The sequence below is a fragment of the Atractosteus spatula genome, chromosome 3 (genome assembly GCF_055471065.1).
Source record: "Atractosteus spatula isolate fAtrSpa1 chromosome 3, fAtrSpa1.hap1, whole genome shotgun sequence".
NCBI lineage: Eukaryota > Metazoa > Chordata > Actinopteri > Semionotiformes > Lepisosteidae > Atractosteus > Atractosteus spatula.
In genome coordinates this window covers 5,754,091-5,772,635 of record NC_142708.1, presented here as the reverse complement: position 1 = coordinate 5,772,635, position 18,545 = coordinate 5,754,091, and the positions used below count along the sequence as shown (strand labels likewise).

The 18,545-nt window shown below is 48.4% G+C and overlaps 1 protein-coding gene across 2 annotated transcripts in view; it reads right to left on the bottom strand.

Annotated features, from left to right (window-relative positions):
* LOC148837298 (single-stranded DNA-binding protein 2) overlaps positions 1–17,643 on the bottom strand; it is a 155,525-nt gene extending 137,882 nt beyond the window's left edge. For both annotated transcript variants that reach the window (XM_088910264.1, XM_088910265.1), the window contains exon 1: positions 17,529–17,643. In XM_088910264.1, the coding sequence (XP_088766390.1) occupies positions 17,529–17,584 (56 nt within the window). In that variant the 5' untranslated portion in view covers positions 17,585–17,643. The remainder of the gene's footprint in view (positions 1–17,528) is intronic.
* Positions 17,644–18,545: the final 902 nt, after the last annotated feature.

The window sequence follows — 18,545 nt, the reverse complement described above, 5'->3', positions numbered from 1 at the left end:
CATGACAAAAGACACAACGCTCTCCCAGCAGCTGTATCACCCTGCAGCTCACAGCTGGGAGCCCACTGGAGCTCAGCAGGTGTGAGCCTGGCCAGTACCTGGATGGGAGAGCTCCTGGGAAAAACTAAGGCTGCTGCTGGAACAGGTGTTAGTGGGGCCAGTAGGGGGCGCTCACCCTGGGTCCCAATGCCCCAGTATAGTGACGGGGACACTATACTTTAAAAAAGGTGCCATCCTTCGAATGAGACATAAAACCGAGGCTCTTACTCTCTATGGTCATTAAAAATCCCAGGGTGATTCTCGGAGAGAGATCACTTTATTGGCCATGTACAATTTCTTGTATTAGGAATTTGTCTTTTTGCACACCCCAACTTGCTCTCCATGAGACACACAGAGAGAGAAGCTGGGGGTCAGAGCGCAGGGTCAGCCATTTATACGGCACCCCTGGAGGAGTTGGGGTAAAGGCGTCCTGGCCAAATTTCCCCCTGGCTTTCACCCTGGTCATGGCCTCCTAATAATCCCCCATCTCTGAACTGGCTTCATCACTCTGCTCTCCTCCCCACTGACAGCTGGTGTGTGGGGAGTGTACTGGCACACTCTGGCTGCCGTCACATCATCCAGGTGGGGGCTGCACACCAGTGGTGGTGGAGGGGGTCCCCATTACCTGTAATGTGCTTTGAGTGGAGTGTCCAGAAAAGCGCTATATAAGTGTAAGCAATTATTATTATTATTCTCCCAGCACTAACGCTCATCTTTGTTTTGCACGACGACTGACATGTTTTTTCAATGTGACTTCGCCCACCACAGCCGCATAAGTATGCCAGCCTGGATCACAGCTTGGTCAGTCTCTTGGGCCCCAGGGTTCGACAGTCCTGGTCCTGGAGGGGATGCTGTGTCTGCGGGTTCTCTAGGTCTCTTCATAGCGCCTGAAGACCTGGGAGAAGCTGTTCAAAAGGTCCAGACGGGCCATCAACCGGCCGGTTTGGCTCATCAAGAGGTGGAATGAGAACACTGTAGGTCCGCAGACACCCCAGCCCTCCAAGACAAGGGCAAGTCCTGCTTTGTGGGCAAAAGGAAAAGGTCTCTTTAAACTAGAATGCAGATACTGAGCTGTAAACCTGGGCAGATTGTTTGACGAAACAATGTTTAGGGCTGAGTTAATGCTTCTGATTTGGACAATACAATCCAGTACAGCACAAGTCTCCAACTCTGGTGCTGGAGAGGCCCATTCCAGCAGAGTTTATAGCTAGGACTTAAATCATCGATCTCTAAAGGCCTCATACAATTTAAATATGATCAATTAAATGGGGAGTGTGCTAAACCAAGTAATTCAGAGGTCATTTGGAACAAAATCAGAATAGCCTTCAAAGACCAGTATTCCCTTCAATGATAATTATGTGCTTAATGACTGATAGATTAAACAATTGTTCAAAACACATTAATTTAAGGCGTTCTATTAAAAAAATAACTGGAGTGGGGCGGAGCGGTGGCTCTGTGGCTAAGGATCTGCGCCTGTGGCTGGAAGGTTGTTGGTTCAAATCCCACGACCGCCAGAGGACTCCTACTCCATTGGGCCCCTGAGCAAGGCCCTTAACCCCAGCTGCTCCAGGGGTGTCATATAAATGGCTGACCCTGCGCTCTGACTCCCAGCTTCTCTTCCTGTCTGTGTGTCTCATGGAGAGCAAGCTGGGGTATGTGAAAAGACGAATTCCTAATGCAAGAAATTGTATAGGGCCAATAAAGTAGAGTGATCTTCTTCTTCTTCTTCTCTCCAGAACGGGGGACCAGGGTTAGAGACCCCTGCTGTACAGTATCCTTTCTTCTCGCACTGCCAAGTGCCTGAATGATACTGATGGGTATTAAACTGAATATTGTGCGAAGTTCATATTCCTTGTGCTATCAATTCAATTATTACGGAGTGCATAAGGCCACGACCTCTATTTTATAAAGACACACATTAAGAAATTAATTAACAACAAAATCCGATTAATCTGTGAAAACTGGTACGTTTTGCATGTAGTAACAGCCTATTAGCCGCAACAGGATACAGGAACAGAGCTGTACATTTCACAATAATATTGTATTAATATTAATAATTAATTATTAATAATAATATGTTCCTTAAGTCATAATCTCTACAAAAATCTGCACTTCCACTGCATATATCACTGTTGGAACGAAAGGCAGAGAAAGCTAAAATTTCACCAAAGCCGCACGTCATCGATACTGTATCACACTGTCATACTCACACTATCCACAGGAATGAAACCCACACCAATAAAATAAAAAATTACCTAAAATCAACACGATTGACAGCTAGGTACGATAATGCATTAATGTGACAGCTCGTCTTAAAAGTAAATTCAAATTAGTTTTGCTCAGTTTTTCCAGGAGTTTTGAAGAACACGCTTTCACGCACTAACGCTATGATATAAAATAGCTCAGCAAAAACAAGCCTGTGCCATGCCAGCAGGTGTATTTATACTTCAAAACAATTTTAAGATCACTGTCTGAATGAAAAGGACACTAAACGAACATCTGTGCAAATTTACACCATTGTAAATGAAAGACCTCTACCACAGACACTGCCAAACTGTGACACTCGAAGGTATTTACATCCATGTATCCAAAAGAGACAAGTATTATACTTTTGGTTTTTGAAGATCAAACAGCATGATATAATATAACCAACAACAATGTACAGTCACACAACGGACATGCCATGTTTAAAGCAAACATTATTGTATAATTAGGTTTGAGTAGGGAGCTGCGTCAGTGTGCGTAGGCTGCAAAGGAACAGGTAAAGGTTTATTCCCTGCTGAAAGGAAAAGGAAAGAGACACAGCGTTTCGGCTGTGGGGCCTTCTTCAGGTGTGTGGTGTTGATTATTGCGATTACTGCATGGTGTTATTCTGTTATGCAGATTTTCCTCGCGTTAGCACACGAACGATGTCACCTGCGTGTCAAAGCAGTGAAATGCAAGAAAAGGGCAGCTCCATCACTTCCTGAAACTGCTAAGATGCAAAGCTTCAGGACCACGGGCTTCCTGTACAGATCCTACAACGTGTGCGACCCCCACGACAGACAAGACTCAGGTTTGTTTGCCCTTCTGTCGTTCAGAATCACAGACCGAGCTGAGGGCTCAGTTAAAGAGCAAAAACTAAATAAATGCCTCACAGCTAGGCTAATTCTGTTACTGGAAAGGCAACTCCTGCAGCTCCAAGAAACGGATATGACCATACCAGCGGCACGCTGTTCTCTGCATCGGTTGGTATTGCGGGAAGTAATACCTTTTACCCCCAAACAAAAGAAAAATAACCGAACTGGTCCAAGCCTCTCCAGCTAACAAAAAAAAGCTGCCATTTCCCCCGGGCTCCCAGAAACCTAAAGTGAGGAGTGTGTTTTGAGCCGTCACAGTCTGCCTGTTCTCTCAGCCAGCTCCTTGGCACTGCTTCTGCCGCGTGCCTTCTGCTTCACACGAGGTACTTGATGCCGGCGTCGGTTACTCTGGGTTTCCTGCCACAACCAAGCTGGTTAGCGCCAGAGCCAGCGCTCCTGTAACCCTTTCTGAAACGCGCACAACAGGCGCGGAGCACATGTGACGCGCGACAGATCGTGTCATTTCCTCTGCCGAGACTGTGTGACACTGCCTCGCCTCTTTCTGATCTGCCCTTTAGTATCATTCCCCCCAGCTCATAACAGAGGCTCTTGCTCACGAGAGCAGCCTTTTGATAACACACCAACTACTGGCCTGTTAAAGGGAAATTTCCTCTTTAGCTGAAGTGCAGAGCGTCTGTCTTCTAGACAGGGGGGGGGCTATGAGGTCAAATCCCAGCTGGGAGGGGAAATAATCAGGCCCTTCTAAGTTCTCCTAACCATATGAAAATCCGTGTGCAACATGACACACATGTAAATTGTCACAGCTGTTTTCATAAAAGGGCTCAGAAGCTCAATACCCTTCGCAGGTTGACAGACCTAACCTTTAGCCTCTGAAGAAACGCTGAGGCACAAGCACAACATGGTTTACGAAAGATTAGAAATCGTATCATCTGGATAAGTGTATCCTTTGGATCCCCTCCAATCCAAAGGAATGAAGGACCAACATTTTTTTAGAAGCAGATCTGAAAAATCACTGGCAGCTTGTACTTGAGCTACAGGAAAAAAAAAAAGCCTAGTTTCCAAAACTAGGACAACAACTGAAAGAAAAGCATCATTCTCAAGAACCATTTTGGGGTTTACATGCTGAGACAGATATAAGTCTAAGGTCTCTAAGCGCACAAAAAAAGCTAGACCTAATTAAAGCGGAAAGTTCTGAGCCCTCTCAACATCAGAGTCTTGGGATTCCCTTCCTCCCTGAATGGTAAATACTCAACCATTTCCAGCCTTCGGAGAGCATGATAAAAGACTTCAAAAACCCTGTAAGCACTCATTTTCAGCCTTTAATGTTATCTGATACCGTGCTGTGCTATTGTCACGTCCACTGGTTCTAGCTGGGTCCTGCGAGACAGACAGCCAAGAAGCCTTCTGTCAAGCGAGATGTCACTTTCCACTCCTTTAATCAAACGGATGCTTCCAATTTGCAGATGGTGCTCTAGATGTACCATGCATACACGTGCTTTCCAATCTTTCCAAACCTCCGAAGAAGTAACAGATTCCTAAACTTGCAGCTAAAGCAGTCAAATTCCTCAGACACCACAGTGCATTCAGTGACTACTGAGCGCACTGGAGTCACTTAATGGAGACCTCTGCCAGTGCACAACGAAGGCAGAGTGTACAACTGCAGAGGCAGTGTCTACACTGGATTAGCTTTAGTACTGTAGGTTTCACAGTTCACCTGTTCTGATATTTTATAAAGCCCAGGAACAAAATGCAAAGATATCAATGTTTTCTCTCCTTGAACATGATCCATGGTGCATCTAGCTTGCCCAACAAAGACTCACAGTCCATCTACCAGCCAACAGTATGCTCTGAGGAGACAGCATCATCCAAACCCCCGATTGCTCAACGTCAGGTAGGAGCCTTGGACAACGCTAAGTACAGGGGCACCGAACATTTGCAAAAAAGCACCAAGGTCATTAAAAACACATTTGCAACAAGCTCCCTCTGTTTCGTATTTAAGGAGACCATATACAAAAGCACTTCATGAATGTCTCCATCACTCTGGATGGGAATGTCACTACTGGGTCTCACATTTCAGCCACAATCTACAGTTCACCCTTTCCGCTTGTGGACAGAACCAGCCATTTGAACATACAACATCTGGACTGAATTAATCACGTTCTCAGATAATTCATTTTTTTATGCCAAATTCTATCTGAATAAAATGCTTAAGTATCAGCAGTTCGAGTCTCTGTCCTACCTACCATACTGCTGCATGCCACCCTGAAGCTGTGTGAATCTTGATCCAATGTTAGTGAAAAACATACAATATATCAATGAGAAATTATTCATGTGGGTTAAGGGCATAAAAAGCTTTCAGATTTCTTTATATTTTGAACAATTAATGTTTTGAATAACTGTCCTAGGTTTTCACACCCACAGTAAAGATTTCGTAGGTACACACACAACAGTATCTTAAATAGCTTTACAAAGTGTTTGTAACCAACCTCTGACTTTCTTTTAAAAGTGTTTTAAGATGAATGTTGACTTGAACAGACAACACATTTTTTCGCAGCTGAGCTCTGCCGACTCCAGCTTAGGAGTGTGTCTGAGACAGGCCTCTCTGATAAGCAGAGTGTCCTGACTCCAAAACAAACCCGGACATCGTAAATCAGATCCATCATGTGACATTGGAGCCTCTTAAGTCTTCTCCACCAAGACTCTACTCCCCCATGATGAGCCTTAGCCAATCAAATATCCCAGGGTGACCAGCCCATGTGGAGCCTGCTGGGCACAGGAGGAAACAACACCTGATGACATCGCAAGCAATCGTCAGACGGGACCACTGGGTTCAGAAGGAGCTGCAGAGCTCACTCTGCGCTCCTCCATGTCTCTCGACTGAAACCTAGCCAAGAAAGCACAGCAGCATCTCTATTTCCTGCGGCGACCGAGGAGGGCAAACCTTCCCCCGCCCACTTTCTACAGAAGCACCATTGAGAGCACCTCGACCAGCTGGAGCACTGTTTGGTTTGGGAATTGCAACGCTTCAGACCGCAGGACCCTGCAACGAATTGTGGAAACAACTGAAAAGATCTTTGGAGCCTCCCTCCCTTCCATTTCTGCCATCTATCACAAATGGTGCTAACACAGGGTCTCCAGTATAGTACATGACCCCTCCCACCACTCCCATAAACTCTTTGCCCTTCTGTCATCTGGGAAAAGATATCGCAGTGTACAGGCTAGCTCCACCAGACTCTGGAACAGCTTCTTCCCGCAGGCTGTCAGGCTCCTCAACACCCTGGAATCTACTTGCACCCACCCCAATTCCAGAAACAGGGTTTAAATACCCCTAGTGTGTTGTGCATATTGAATTAAGTATTTGCCTTGTAATTTGCACTATCTGCACTTTGCACTATGTGTACCCTGTCTACAATGTCTATGCCAGTGTCCTGTCTGTATCTGCACCATGGGCCAGGAGGAACAATATTTCGTTCCACTGTATACTTGTATATGGCTGGAATGACAAATAAAAGTGAACTTGAACTTGACACCTAGCAGAAGCACGCTGCTGGACTGTCAGGGGACTGAACTTCAGCTCAAGGCGCCAGGCCAAGAGAGACGGGGTCGGACCAAGAGCAGAGTTTCACCCACGGCTTTCTCTGTGGCAAGAGAAATCTTGCAACTCACGAGCCGGCTGTAGTTTTGGCCCCTCCTCCACAAAATTCAAAACGAAGGCGGGTGGACCTGCTGTCATCCTTCGTGTGTGGAAGGGCTTTGCTATATCATTATGTTGATTTTGATCTTACAGTGATTATTCAACAACTGGACATAGGCAAATACGATCAGGTAAGCTACCTTGAGTGTCTTTCTCTTGCCTATTCATGTTAAGATGTTTTGTCCTTACAGTCAATATCCAGAACCTTGATAAAACTGGACTGTTAGGTGAGGGAAGTACAATCAAGGACAAAATACAGAGTCATCACACACACACACACACACAACACACACACACACACACACACGTATATTCTGCAGTGCAGGCAATGTAGTAAGAATAATAACAACACTAAAATGACAAACAGTACTAAGCCACGTGTTTGTGAATGACACTTCATTTTCCTTTTCCTTCATTGTGTGAAATTGTGGGACTGGCTGGACAACAGAAAACACACCCATAAACACCTTGTATGACATACATGTCGACAGGATTCCCATCAGCTACGCAGAGACCGGTGCTCCGAGGATGGGAAAAGGAGCATGCTGGTCTATTTAATTGATAGTAATTGCTTGACGGCAGCTAGCATCATTAAACTTCCCATCAGAAGTCATAAACATTCGCAGTGTGTGCAGCTCCGCGTTGCCGTGTGGAAGTAAGTGACAGTAGGTCTCCTGTTTCCTGCCAGTCTGGTTAGCGTCTCGCTGTTACCTGTCAGAAGACAGAGGGCTGGCGCATTATCTACCCAGCATCCAGCACTCAATCACACACGCAGCAGCTTGCTTCACACTCAGTGGGCTGGTTAGACAAGGCACAAAGAACAGCAGGGCCTTACGGGATGTTTACTGCTGTCCTGACGATGTACAATGTTGCCCAATACCTGAGCAACAGCACCCCCTGGAGGGCCGGTACGCTTCCTCCCGCCTGGTGCTGCATGTGAAGGGACTGCTATCGGCCTCAGGTTCACCACACTGTCTGCGCACACAGAAGCAGGGGGGCTGACAGCCGCAGCTCCGGCGCAGGCAGGCCGACACCGATTGCTGGTCTCCCCCTCAGTCTACACCAGCCAGGGAGCACAGGCCCTCCAGTCCCGCCAGCACACAGGCCGACACAATTACTGGCCTCCCCACAGTCCACATCGGCCAGGGAGCACAGGCCCGCCAGCGCCGCCAGTACGCAGGCCGACACAATTACTGGCCTCCCCTCCACACCAGGGAGCACAGGCCCGCCAGTCCCGCCAGTACGCAGGCCGACACCGATTACCGGCCTCCCCCCAGTCCTCACCAGCCAGGGAGCACGGGCCCCAGGGGGCCCCAGGCGGCCAGGCGGACACGCGCAAAGGGCAAGGGCGAAGGGGTGACACAGAACAGCACTGGGACAGGAGGGAGGCTCCCAGAACAACGGCCCGCACTGTATCATTACCGCCTGCGTGCAGGAAGGCTTGTGAGAGCTGGCGCTGAGTTTCACTTTCAACAAGACGCCTGCTTTCAGGACAGCATTCTCTTCCCTCTGGATTCAACAGGACTCCGAGCAAGACGGGCCATTATGATGATTATTTTTTTTTATTATTATTATAAATGTGAAGTATTACTCTTCTGAAACAAGAACAGCACCGTCTTTAGAATAAACACACACGCACAAAGCTTTAAACACCTTCCCAAGTGGTGTCTCCGTGTGTAGCTTCCAAAACATGAATCAGCAATACAGACTGGGGGCAGAAATATTTGTAGAATTACTTGCCATTACTGTTAAGACTGCATCAGTGGCTACTCTAAAATGCAGGTGTTAGACCCTCAGCCTTCAAAAAAGCCCAGATGCTCAGTTCATTTTCTTTAATTCTACTCTTCATGTTGGCTCATTCAACTAGACTTAGTTCCTTAAACACCTAAAACACTGAAGTTTCTGTTTACCTCTACCTGAACAGGCCTGAAAGACTGAGGCAGTTTATATGCTTTGTTAAAAACAAGGTTGTAAACGTTAGGAATTTTGTACAGACTGCACAGGTACTGAATTTTGAAGAACGCGTACAATGCTGCTTTAAAAATGAAAAGCTTCAATAAACAATCATACCGAAAGACAAAAACAACTACATTTCTTGAAATTAAAAAAAAGAGGGTGTTGAATATTTTGTACACAGTTGTTGCAGACACTCCATGCCGTGTAACAAATACAGTATGTGCATTCACCCAGATCGTTTTATCATTAGCACAAGGCACGAGCGAATAATACAGCACATACTGTAACATACTGTAAGCTTGTTACCACACAGCAGGAGCTCTATCAGCTGTGATGCCATCACACATTTTGAACCCTCAAATGCTCCACTGCTTACTGTACAGTAAGAGAAGAGCAACCACCAATCTGCTGGAGTAATCACTGCATTCAGTTTTTCTTCGGATTCCGTAAACAGGCCAGAAACAAAACATCGAGAGAGATTATAAGAGCGGAGCAGGAATGCCAGATCACATCAAGGGTTATCTGCTGCGAGAACAGACAGAAAGCAGAACTGCAGGTTAAAACGGAAAACTTCACGGGACAGACACTTCGAGCACCGAATCGGTAACAACACTGGCCTCCAGTATGGAACGTGATGCAGTCGCCTTTCCCTGTTTCTCCAGGAAATTATAACTATTAGTTTGGCCTACGTCTCCTTTTGGACCCGAGACTGAAGCGTGCCACCTCCTCCCCCAGACTGCTTGTGTCCATATTCCCCACAAGGACATGGAAACTAGCTTGCAGGTGTCTCGACTCCCTTTACTCTACTGGGAGCTGGTAGTGGTCCTACACACACTAACATCGGGCCCGTCTGGTCACTGTCTGCAAATGGCACAGCCTGGGTTCAACCTCATAATCCATCCCCCTGGAAGCCCTTCCTCAACTAAAGTTTTCCCTTTCCTGGTTTGATCATTCATATTTGCAGAGTGGAAAAAAAAAACAAGAACACTCCCATCAAGCAGCAAGACCTTACATGTGGTCTAAAATCTGTCGCATAAAAGCTCGCTGCACTGGGGCCCTGGGTTCAACAGTGTGCAAGTTCTCCCAACTGCATGGGTTTCCTCCCACAGTTCAAAGACAGACTGGGAGGTAAACCGACTTCCAGGAGAATTTGCCCTGGTGTGTGTGTGTGTGTGCGCGCGCCCTGCAGTGGACTGGCGTCCTGTTTAGGCTGTGTCCCGCCTTGCGCCAGCTGCAGGTTGGGTCAGGCTCCAGAGTGCCCCCCCGGTGCTCTGAGCAGCAGCACTTTGAAAATGGGTAGGTGGACTTTCAGAAAAAGCACAAGTTAGCACTGTCTGGAACCAGCCACATACAGCCCAGTCACGGAACAGCCAAGGAGATTGTGGAGGCTTTTTAAATCAGGCTATGAACTGGCCGAGCTCAAAAACGGCATGGGAACTGACACGGAAGAGACTGAGCTATGACGCAGTCACTGTATACTCTCCAGATGATGGATTATCAACAGCGCTGGAGGCAAAGAAATACAAAACACTAGCACAGCACAGCTTCCTACAGGGCAGCCTTCAAAGTATTCACCCTGGTGCAAAATAGCTCCATTATTTTAACTAAAACCTCATTAGGCTCCATGAGATTTCAGCATCATACGGTACTTAGACACATCCCAATTTATTATTACCTGCACTTTCACTTGCTTAAATTTGTACCCGTATAACTTTTTCCAATAGTTTCAAAAAAAGAGAGCAGAAACTTTTCTCTGAAACATGAAAAAGCTCTGAAAATCACCCTGTGACTGTGAATGGCTTTTTAAGGTGTCAAAGAAGACCAACAACACAACCCATTAATCTTAAGTATTTTTATTCCACTACTTTTCTCCCCAAAGACAGAGTACTTTAAATTATAGATGAGATCTAAAAGTGCCTTTTAATTGAGTTATCTTCTTTTACAGCACAATCATTTATCACCTTACTTAGAGCCTCTACTTCATAAAATGTAATCTGCACCATTTCAACATTAAGCCCAACTGGAACAAGTGTGGACTAAAAACACATGAACAGCCAACAGAATATTGCTTCGATCACAGGACCAAAGAAACAAAGCCAAAGGAGATACAGTATTTTAGTGAACAAAGTGCCGAGATGTTCTGCAAACCAAAGCACGATGTGATTAACCTGCCTTGAGCCTCTGAGGTGGAAATCAGGAGAGCAAGACCGATGACAAACAAGAGGAGGCCCTTCTAGTCCAGCTAGCTTGTTTGGTCACTAGGATCTTGAAAGAGGCCACTCCTACTTCCTCTATTAATAACGGTGCTGTACTATTGAGCAGTACAAATCATACTGATTATATTACCGTACCAGGGAGCCCACTACAAAATATTTAAGGTATAAAGTGGCATGCACATTATGGCCTCAGGCAAACAGACTGGCCCTCTCCACAATGCTAAGTGAATTTAACTTATTTAACGCCTGGGTGGCATCAGATATGCATGTCAATGGTGGCAAGTACCTCCACTTTATTTAAAAACGGGTATGAAACAGTGTCAATGAATTTGGACATTACAGAGCACAGAGTACAAGTTAAATCAAGGGGAGTAACGCAAGAACGAGGCCGAGGCCGCCCTTAACAGTCCTGCGTTTCAGTTTTCGTGCAACGAGAAAGCTTCTTGCTCTTCCGGAAAACAATCCCAAGACGGCTTCCAGAACGTGCGGTCATTCCGTGATCCCGGAGTTATTCGCTCTACCGGCAGGAGAAAGGAACTGCACGTCCTCCTCCTGAGAGAGAGGACCGCGTGGGGAAGGGATTTCAAGCACGGACGAAGCCCCCGCAAACACGAGTGGAGAAAGGGGGAGACTGTGTCCAGAAGTGGTCCCGGAGGTGTGGCCGTGTATAGCCCGTTTTCGCACAAACACATCTCAGGAAAGGTCTGGTCTGGGCGCCATTTCAGCTAGTGGCTACATCACCCTGCAGCTCCCAGCTGGCAGCCCAGTGAAGCTCAGCAGGTGTGAGCCTGGCCAGCACCTGGATGGGAGAGCTCCTGGGAAAAACTAAGGTTGGTACATAGCGCTTTTCTGGACACTCCACTCAAAGCTCTTTACAGGAAATGGGGACTCCCCTCCACCACCACCAGTGTACAGCCCCACCTGGATGATGCGACGGCAGCTATAGTGCGCCAGAATGCTCACCACACATCAGCTATCAGTGGGGAGGAGAGCAGAGTAATGAAGCCAATTTAAGATGGGGATTATTAGGAGGCCATGATTGGTAAGGGCCAACAGGAAATTTGGCCAGGACACCGGGGTTACACCCCTTCTCTTTTCGAGAAACGCCCTGGGATTTTTAATGACCACAGAGAGTCAGGACCTCAGTTTTACGCCTCATCCTAAGGACAGCGTCTGTTTACAGTATAGTGTCCCCGTCGCTATACTGGGGCATTAGGACCCACATGGACCGCAGGGTGAGCGCCCCCTGCTGGCCCCACTAACACCTCTTCCAGCAGCAACCTTAGTTTTTCCCAGGAGGTCTCCCATCCAGGTACTGACCAGGCTCACACCTGCTGAGCTTCAGTGGGCTGCCAGTTGTGAGCTGCAGGGTGATATGGCTGCTGGCTGAGATGGGCTCTCTGGTCACGTACTCTATCCCCCTGTGCGAATGGCACTCTAACACAGTCAGGACATCACAAGCTTAGAGGTGGAAAACCGGTACAAAGGATTGATTCAGAATATTAGAGAAGGTTCAGACCTTCTCAAAGATCAGAGCCACACCAGAGGGGGTGGTTACCACCTTTTACAAGTCAGACCTCCAACACTCAGGGCCTGAAGAGACCAGATTTACATGTAGAGCAAAAGGGCAGTTTTCTGCTTCTGCTTGTGCAGACATGGATCTCCTTTTTACTGCTCTCCACCAGTGGTGTATTCTGAGGTGTGTTGATGCACAGGGAGAAAGGTTCTCTCTGGTTTTGCATCAGTCGAGAGAGAGCAGTGTTTGTCCAGGGTAAGGCCTTTTGTTTTACACAAGTGGCTTTAGCTTCCTTGTGCTGTATTGGCCTCTCTGTGGGAGAGTGAACCCGACACAGTGAGACCCAGGTGGCCACAGTCTAGCTTCTGTAAAAGGCAGTGTGACCAGGTGCTCGCAAATCTTGGAACTATTTGTAAATAATAACCTGTAATTGCGTGTGCTAACCTTAATAAATAGATGCTTGTCTCTGCTGTCTGTTCTTTCACTCTGAAAGCCAGGAACAAAGCACCCATGTGACCATGCTCGACATTCCCTGACTAGTGGAATGTTTTATTATCTAACTTTCATAAATTTGCTTGCATGACAAGCTACTATGATTTCTCGCTCATGACTGAGCCTTATTTAGCCCAATTGACCCTTATTGACTACTACAGGCATCAAAGCTTGACTACCCCAGACGAGCCCCAATCTACTGCAATAAGACAGTGCTTTGACCGAGCACACTGCTGAGTGACATACAGTTAAAAACTCAGCAAGGAGAACAACTACATTTTCAGATTCAAAAATACTTGCATAAAACATCATTTTCAACACGAGATTCGGACACAACCACTGAGATTTTCGACCGACACAGTTTGTAACAGCAGAAAGCCCTTCTGCCCACGGTTCGCAATCGGGTGGTCCGGACCAAAAAAGAGTCCAATGTCGGTAGAGCACAGGGTACAATTAGGGTGCAGCTTATCAAGAGATCAGAAATATTTAAGGGAGGTGGGGTTTCCTTCGTGGGTTTTAAGTAAGAAGAGACACCCAGTAAATTTAGCTTTGCGTGGGTCCTTCGCTTTCTACATCAATCCTTATGCAGGCAATTCACAAAACTAACCACCCATTTCAGCTTTTCCAGGGGGTCAGACCCACTGCTGTAAAAGCACAATTGGACCTTTTTAGCATCTGGGACTCTCCTGTTTAGGTTTGACAAAATGGCCTCTGTCGCTTCTAAGCAAACAAAGTATAATAATAAAAGCAACAGTTGGACATTATACCTGGGCTGACCTCCCAGTACAGACACAGATCACTCCCAGACCTGACCTGTATAGACCCTTTGACCCTCTTTCTACATCCGGGTTACCCAATAAAATTTTAATACAGGTGGGTTTCTGTAAGCAATAACCATCGCAATACTTTTGATGCACTTTATTCTGAAAGTATCCAGTTCTGCTGACACAGTGTTCATTTCATGCTACAAGTCCATGCTATTTGAACAATAACCCCAATAAAGAACAGCTTCCGAATGATTCTCAGAACTGGCTAGGAGGAAGTGCCAAGCAGTGACAAATGAAAACATAAGAAGGCTCTCGAGGCCACAGGTGAATCACCGTGTTGTTAATCCCTATCCCACACCGAGACCGTTTCCTCATCTCCTTTGTTTTCCACATTCAACTTCTTGGATTCCCGGCTACGGAGGGGTTTGGTTTTCCAGGGAAGTCAGCTGGTACTGCAAAAACACTCTTAGAGGAGGATGCCACAACAAGGAATCCAACTTCAAATACTGAACAAAATCAAGACCCCCTGACCAAGGCAGCACAAAACTCAGCAAAACTGAAAATCCTGTTTGTGTAAACAATCCCTCTAAGACCTAAAATGGGTTATTTTTTTATTCTCACTAGCGCTCCTTGGATTTTTAAGCAAGCGCAACATCAGGACACACTGAGTGGATACCCCAGATCTTTCTTCTCCCTTTTCAAAAAAGCTAGACCCTTTGACCCTCTTTCTACTGGCAAGTTAATGGAGCAGCGATGCTTAGGGAACACGGTCCCTTATTCCCTCTCTGGACTGACGTGAGGATCACGGTCACGATGAGGACGGCGATGGAAGAGGACGACGCACATGCTCCCCACGTAATCTCTGGGAACAGAAGCGAGCCTCTGTTATCTCTCTGGTCATCCCTTCAGTCCACCGTGCTCCAGCTGCCCAGGAAAACGCCTCCTCCTCCTCCTCCCAACACGAATCCCGCCAGGTGCGATCATGCGCGCCTTCAGACAGCTGGGTCTGCGCACGCCGCGAACACAGAGCGAAGCTGCCGCAGGCTACATCCTGAACGGGCAAGAGAGGTCTGTCCCGGCACGGGCAGGGCGCCCTGACGGGCCCGGGCCCAGATCATGCAGGAAGGCGTGCAGACCAAGAGGAGGCCATTTGGCCGTCCAACACATTTGGTAGTTAGCAGCTCGCTGAGCCGAGGGTGTCAGCCAGCTGTTCCTCTTGCGAAGCCAGGGCACTGCCAAGATCGCAGACAACTCTACTCCTGAGCCGGCAGAAGACACAGGCACCCCTGCCCTCACCTCTGTGCCCCCAACATCAGCCAAGTAAATGAAATGGGTTTTTTCCCCCCTGTAAGAGCTTTCCAATTTAACTTTTTTCGCTCCCTCATGATACTACTAATAATATTCTCGACATCCTGTTTTCATCCGTGGACTTTTAAAACACCTCGGACGATGCACTTTCACCAACGCAACAAACTACACACAAGCGACAAGCCGACAGATGACGTTTTGAAAACCTGGTACATTAATGAGCTGATTCTTGGCACCTCAAGTGCGAGTTTCTATTTCATCCCAAAGTCCTTAAGAGTTTCATTCTATAGCAAAGGCTCATGACAGCAAACTGAAAAAACAAGACTGATAAAATCATTTTAAATAGGAGTCCCCCTGTTATTCTGCTACACAAAGACCATTAACAACTCTTGTAAAAAAAAAACATTTCTTGACAACGTTTATTCGCGTGCATTCGTTAACCCTCAAATTCGGTTGCATTACCTTTAAATATCAGATGATTATGAGTTATGAGATTATGATCAGTTTGTAGGCAAAATCCTCCCTGTGTCAAGTTGTTGTTTTTTTTTTTCTGGTCGGTTTTCTAGTTTTGCCTAAATATGTCACCGAAAGCTCACTTCCACCAACAGTGGTGTCTCCTACACACGCGTGGTGGTGTCACGCCGTCATTGACAGTGTGTCCCAAACATAGTCGCATCCATGCAAAGCTGGGAGACTCCGACAAATACAACCCGACAGAAATCAGAAATAGAGGTGGGGGGGGGGGGGATCTCTCCCCAGGTAAGCACGCCGGCAAGCTCCCCCCCTCCTCCTCCTCCAGATCACAAGTAAAAAGCAGCAGTTCACTCCCCACTCCGCTGGGACCGCGACACCGGGTCCGCTCCACGGGCAAAAAACCAGGCAAGAAACACGCCTGGAGGCCGGTCGTTCCGAAAACGATTCTTCACGGCACTGAACCCCCACAGGGACCCCCAGTGACCCCCAGCTCAGCTCAAACCCGGGACCCCGATAACCCAGCCAGTGACGTGTTTCCACCCGGCCTCTCGCTCCATGCCAACAGGACGCGCACGACAGCGGTCCCCCGTCCCCAGACAGGACAGGACAGGACAGACCCCGTCTGGACCCCGGGAGGAAGACGAGACCCCCCCACGGGGAACACGCACTGCACCGTGGACGCCGAGCCAGGACTGTTGCATAACTTCTTCTTTTTTTAAAAAAAAAAAACCTAAACAATAACAAACTGCAGCAGGCGTCGGAGCGAGGAGCCCGAAAGTTGCCGCACGCCGGGCAGCGTCGGGAGCCGCGCAGGCGAGTCCCCCTGCCCGGAGACAGAAGCGGTCCCTGTAAGACACGCAGGGCCAACTTTCCCTCTGCGTGGAGTGGAGGGGCATGTCAACACGGGACAGCCTGTGCCCAGGTCACCGTGCAGCCCACTGAAAACGCTCAAAAAAAATGCTCAACGCTCAATGCTCAACGCGGAAGAGGCACAGGCACAACCACCCCCCCCCCAAAAGGGTCGCGATTTCACTTTTATTTTTTGGGGGGGGAAAAAATATTTCTGGTAACACGTATTTCTGGTAACAAACTTGGGTTCATGCGCCGCGGAGAGCTGCTCCGTGCGACACTAGGTGCCGTGGGACTGTTGCAAGACAGTTTGTTTGGGAAAGGCTACGCCACGGCGTCAGTAAACTGTCAAGTAGACCCTTTCATTGTATTTATTCTTTTTTTTTTGGGGGGGGGGGGTGATGGAGGGGTGTTTGTTAAAACAAAAAGACACGTCGCGACCTCATGCAACAACGCGCAACACTCCACGTCAGCCCGGACGCCGATAACCCATCGCCCGAGCCGGCGGCGAGCTGTCCCTATTGTTTCCACACCGAGCCAAGCGCTTTGCCCAAGACACACCACCGACCACGTCCACGCGTCGAGCCCACAGGGAGCCCACAGGGAGCCGGCGGCCCCCCGGGCACTCGCGAGTTCGAGTCCGCGCCGCCTTCGCCCGCGACACAGCCCGCATTTCAACAACTTTTCACCCCCCGGCCGGCCGACAGCCCCGGCGAGGAAGCGGCCGCCTGCCGCTGTGCACTCTCCGTGGGCTTGTCGCTGCTGCTGCTGCTGCTGCTGCTGTGGCTGTGGCTGTGGCGGTTTTTCCCCCCTCGTTTCACGCCGGTGTGCCACGGAGACGGTGCCCCCACGCCTGAACGGGGGGGTCCGCAAGCCCCCCCCCCCCCCCCCGCCGCGTTAACCCCCGGGACAGACGCATTTCAGAAAGTTCACCAAGTTTCTATTTCGCCCGGGCGCTGACAACTGACAACAACAACTTTTTTTTCCCTTCCTCCCTCCCCATACCCCGGCGAGCGCTCCGCCACCCGCTGCTCTCCAGCCCTCGCTTTGCCCCCGCTGCGGCTCCGCGGCTGGCCGCCCGCAGTTCGTGCACTTTCCGCGTTACTACGGTGCCCCCCTCCCTATAAATAAACTTACTTTTCCCTGGCTTGGCTGTCGGACGGTACGCTGTTACTCTTGCCTTTGGCGTACATGCTTGCAGAGAGCTCCGATTGTCACGCACCTGTCAACCCATCACAGACTCCCCGGGCACAACCCCGTCACCATGGTGACACACGGAGCGTCGCTTCCTATTGGCTGCCGGGCGCGCCGGGAACGCCCATTCGCCGTGGCAACCCCCCCTGACCGACAGTTTCCACGCTCCTCCCCCTCGCCCCCCTCCTCCTCCTTCCCTATCTGTCGCTCGCTCGCTCGCTCTCTCTCCGCCCGCCTTGGCTGTGCTCACTCCCTCGCTCCCTCCCTCCTCACCCACTCCGCTCGTGCTCTTCTCCTCCCCCCAGCGCGAAGGGGAATTAGAAACCGTCCGAGAAGGATTTTTAAACAACTGGCGGCTCCGTGCGCTGGCACTCACTCCCGCCGCAGTCTCAGGCGGCGCAGTGCGCAGTCGGTTCGAAAACGCGGACTGGAGTTTGTTCGGGGGGCAGGCGGAGACGGAGCGGTCCTGGGTTTAGCAAACTGTGGGGGTTTGTGCAGGTATAGACTATACGTGTAAAAAAAAAAAGACTATACGTGCATCACTATGGGTGAGACGAGTGGTTGTCGTTATTCCTTCGGGCTTTTTTAAACTCCGTTATAAGCATAGAAAATGCCCTTTGTTCTTTGTTCTTATATAAAGTTAGTGCTCTCTGTGCTTGTATTGTTTTATTCTAGTGTCATATGCACCCTTTAAATCCTGCATCTGGAAATCGCTTTGGATAAAAGCGTCTGTCAAAATATTAGATACGCACGTAATGTACATATAGAGTATATGTACGTGGAGTTATGTTTTCGTGAATTTCAATTAGTCGTGGTTTTAAAGCAGGGGTATTAAACTCGCTTCCTGGAAACCCTGGTATCTGCTGGTTTACCTTCCAGCCTGAGTAGTCAGTTAAACAGTTAACCTAATTATTTTCTAATTTTCAGAATGTTACTTAAGGTATTTCAGATTTGATAACT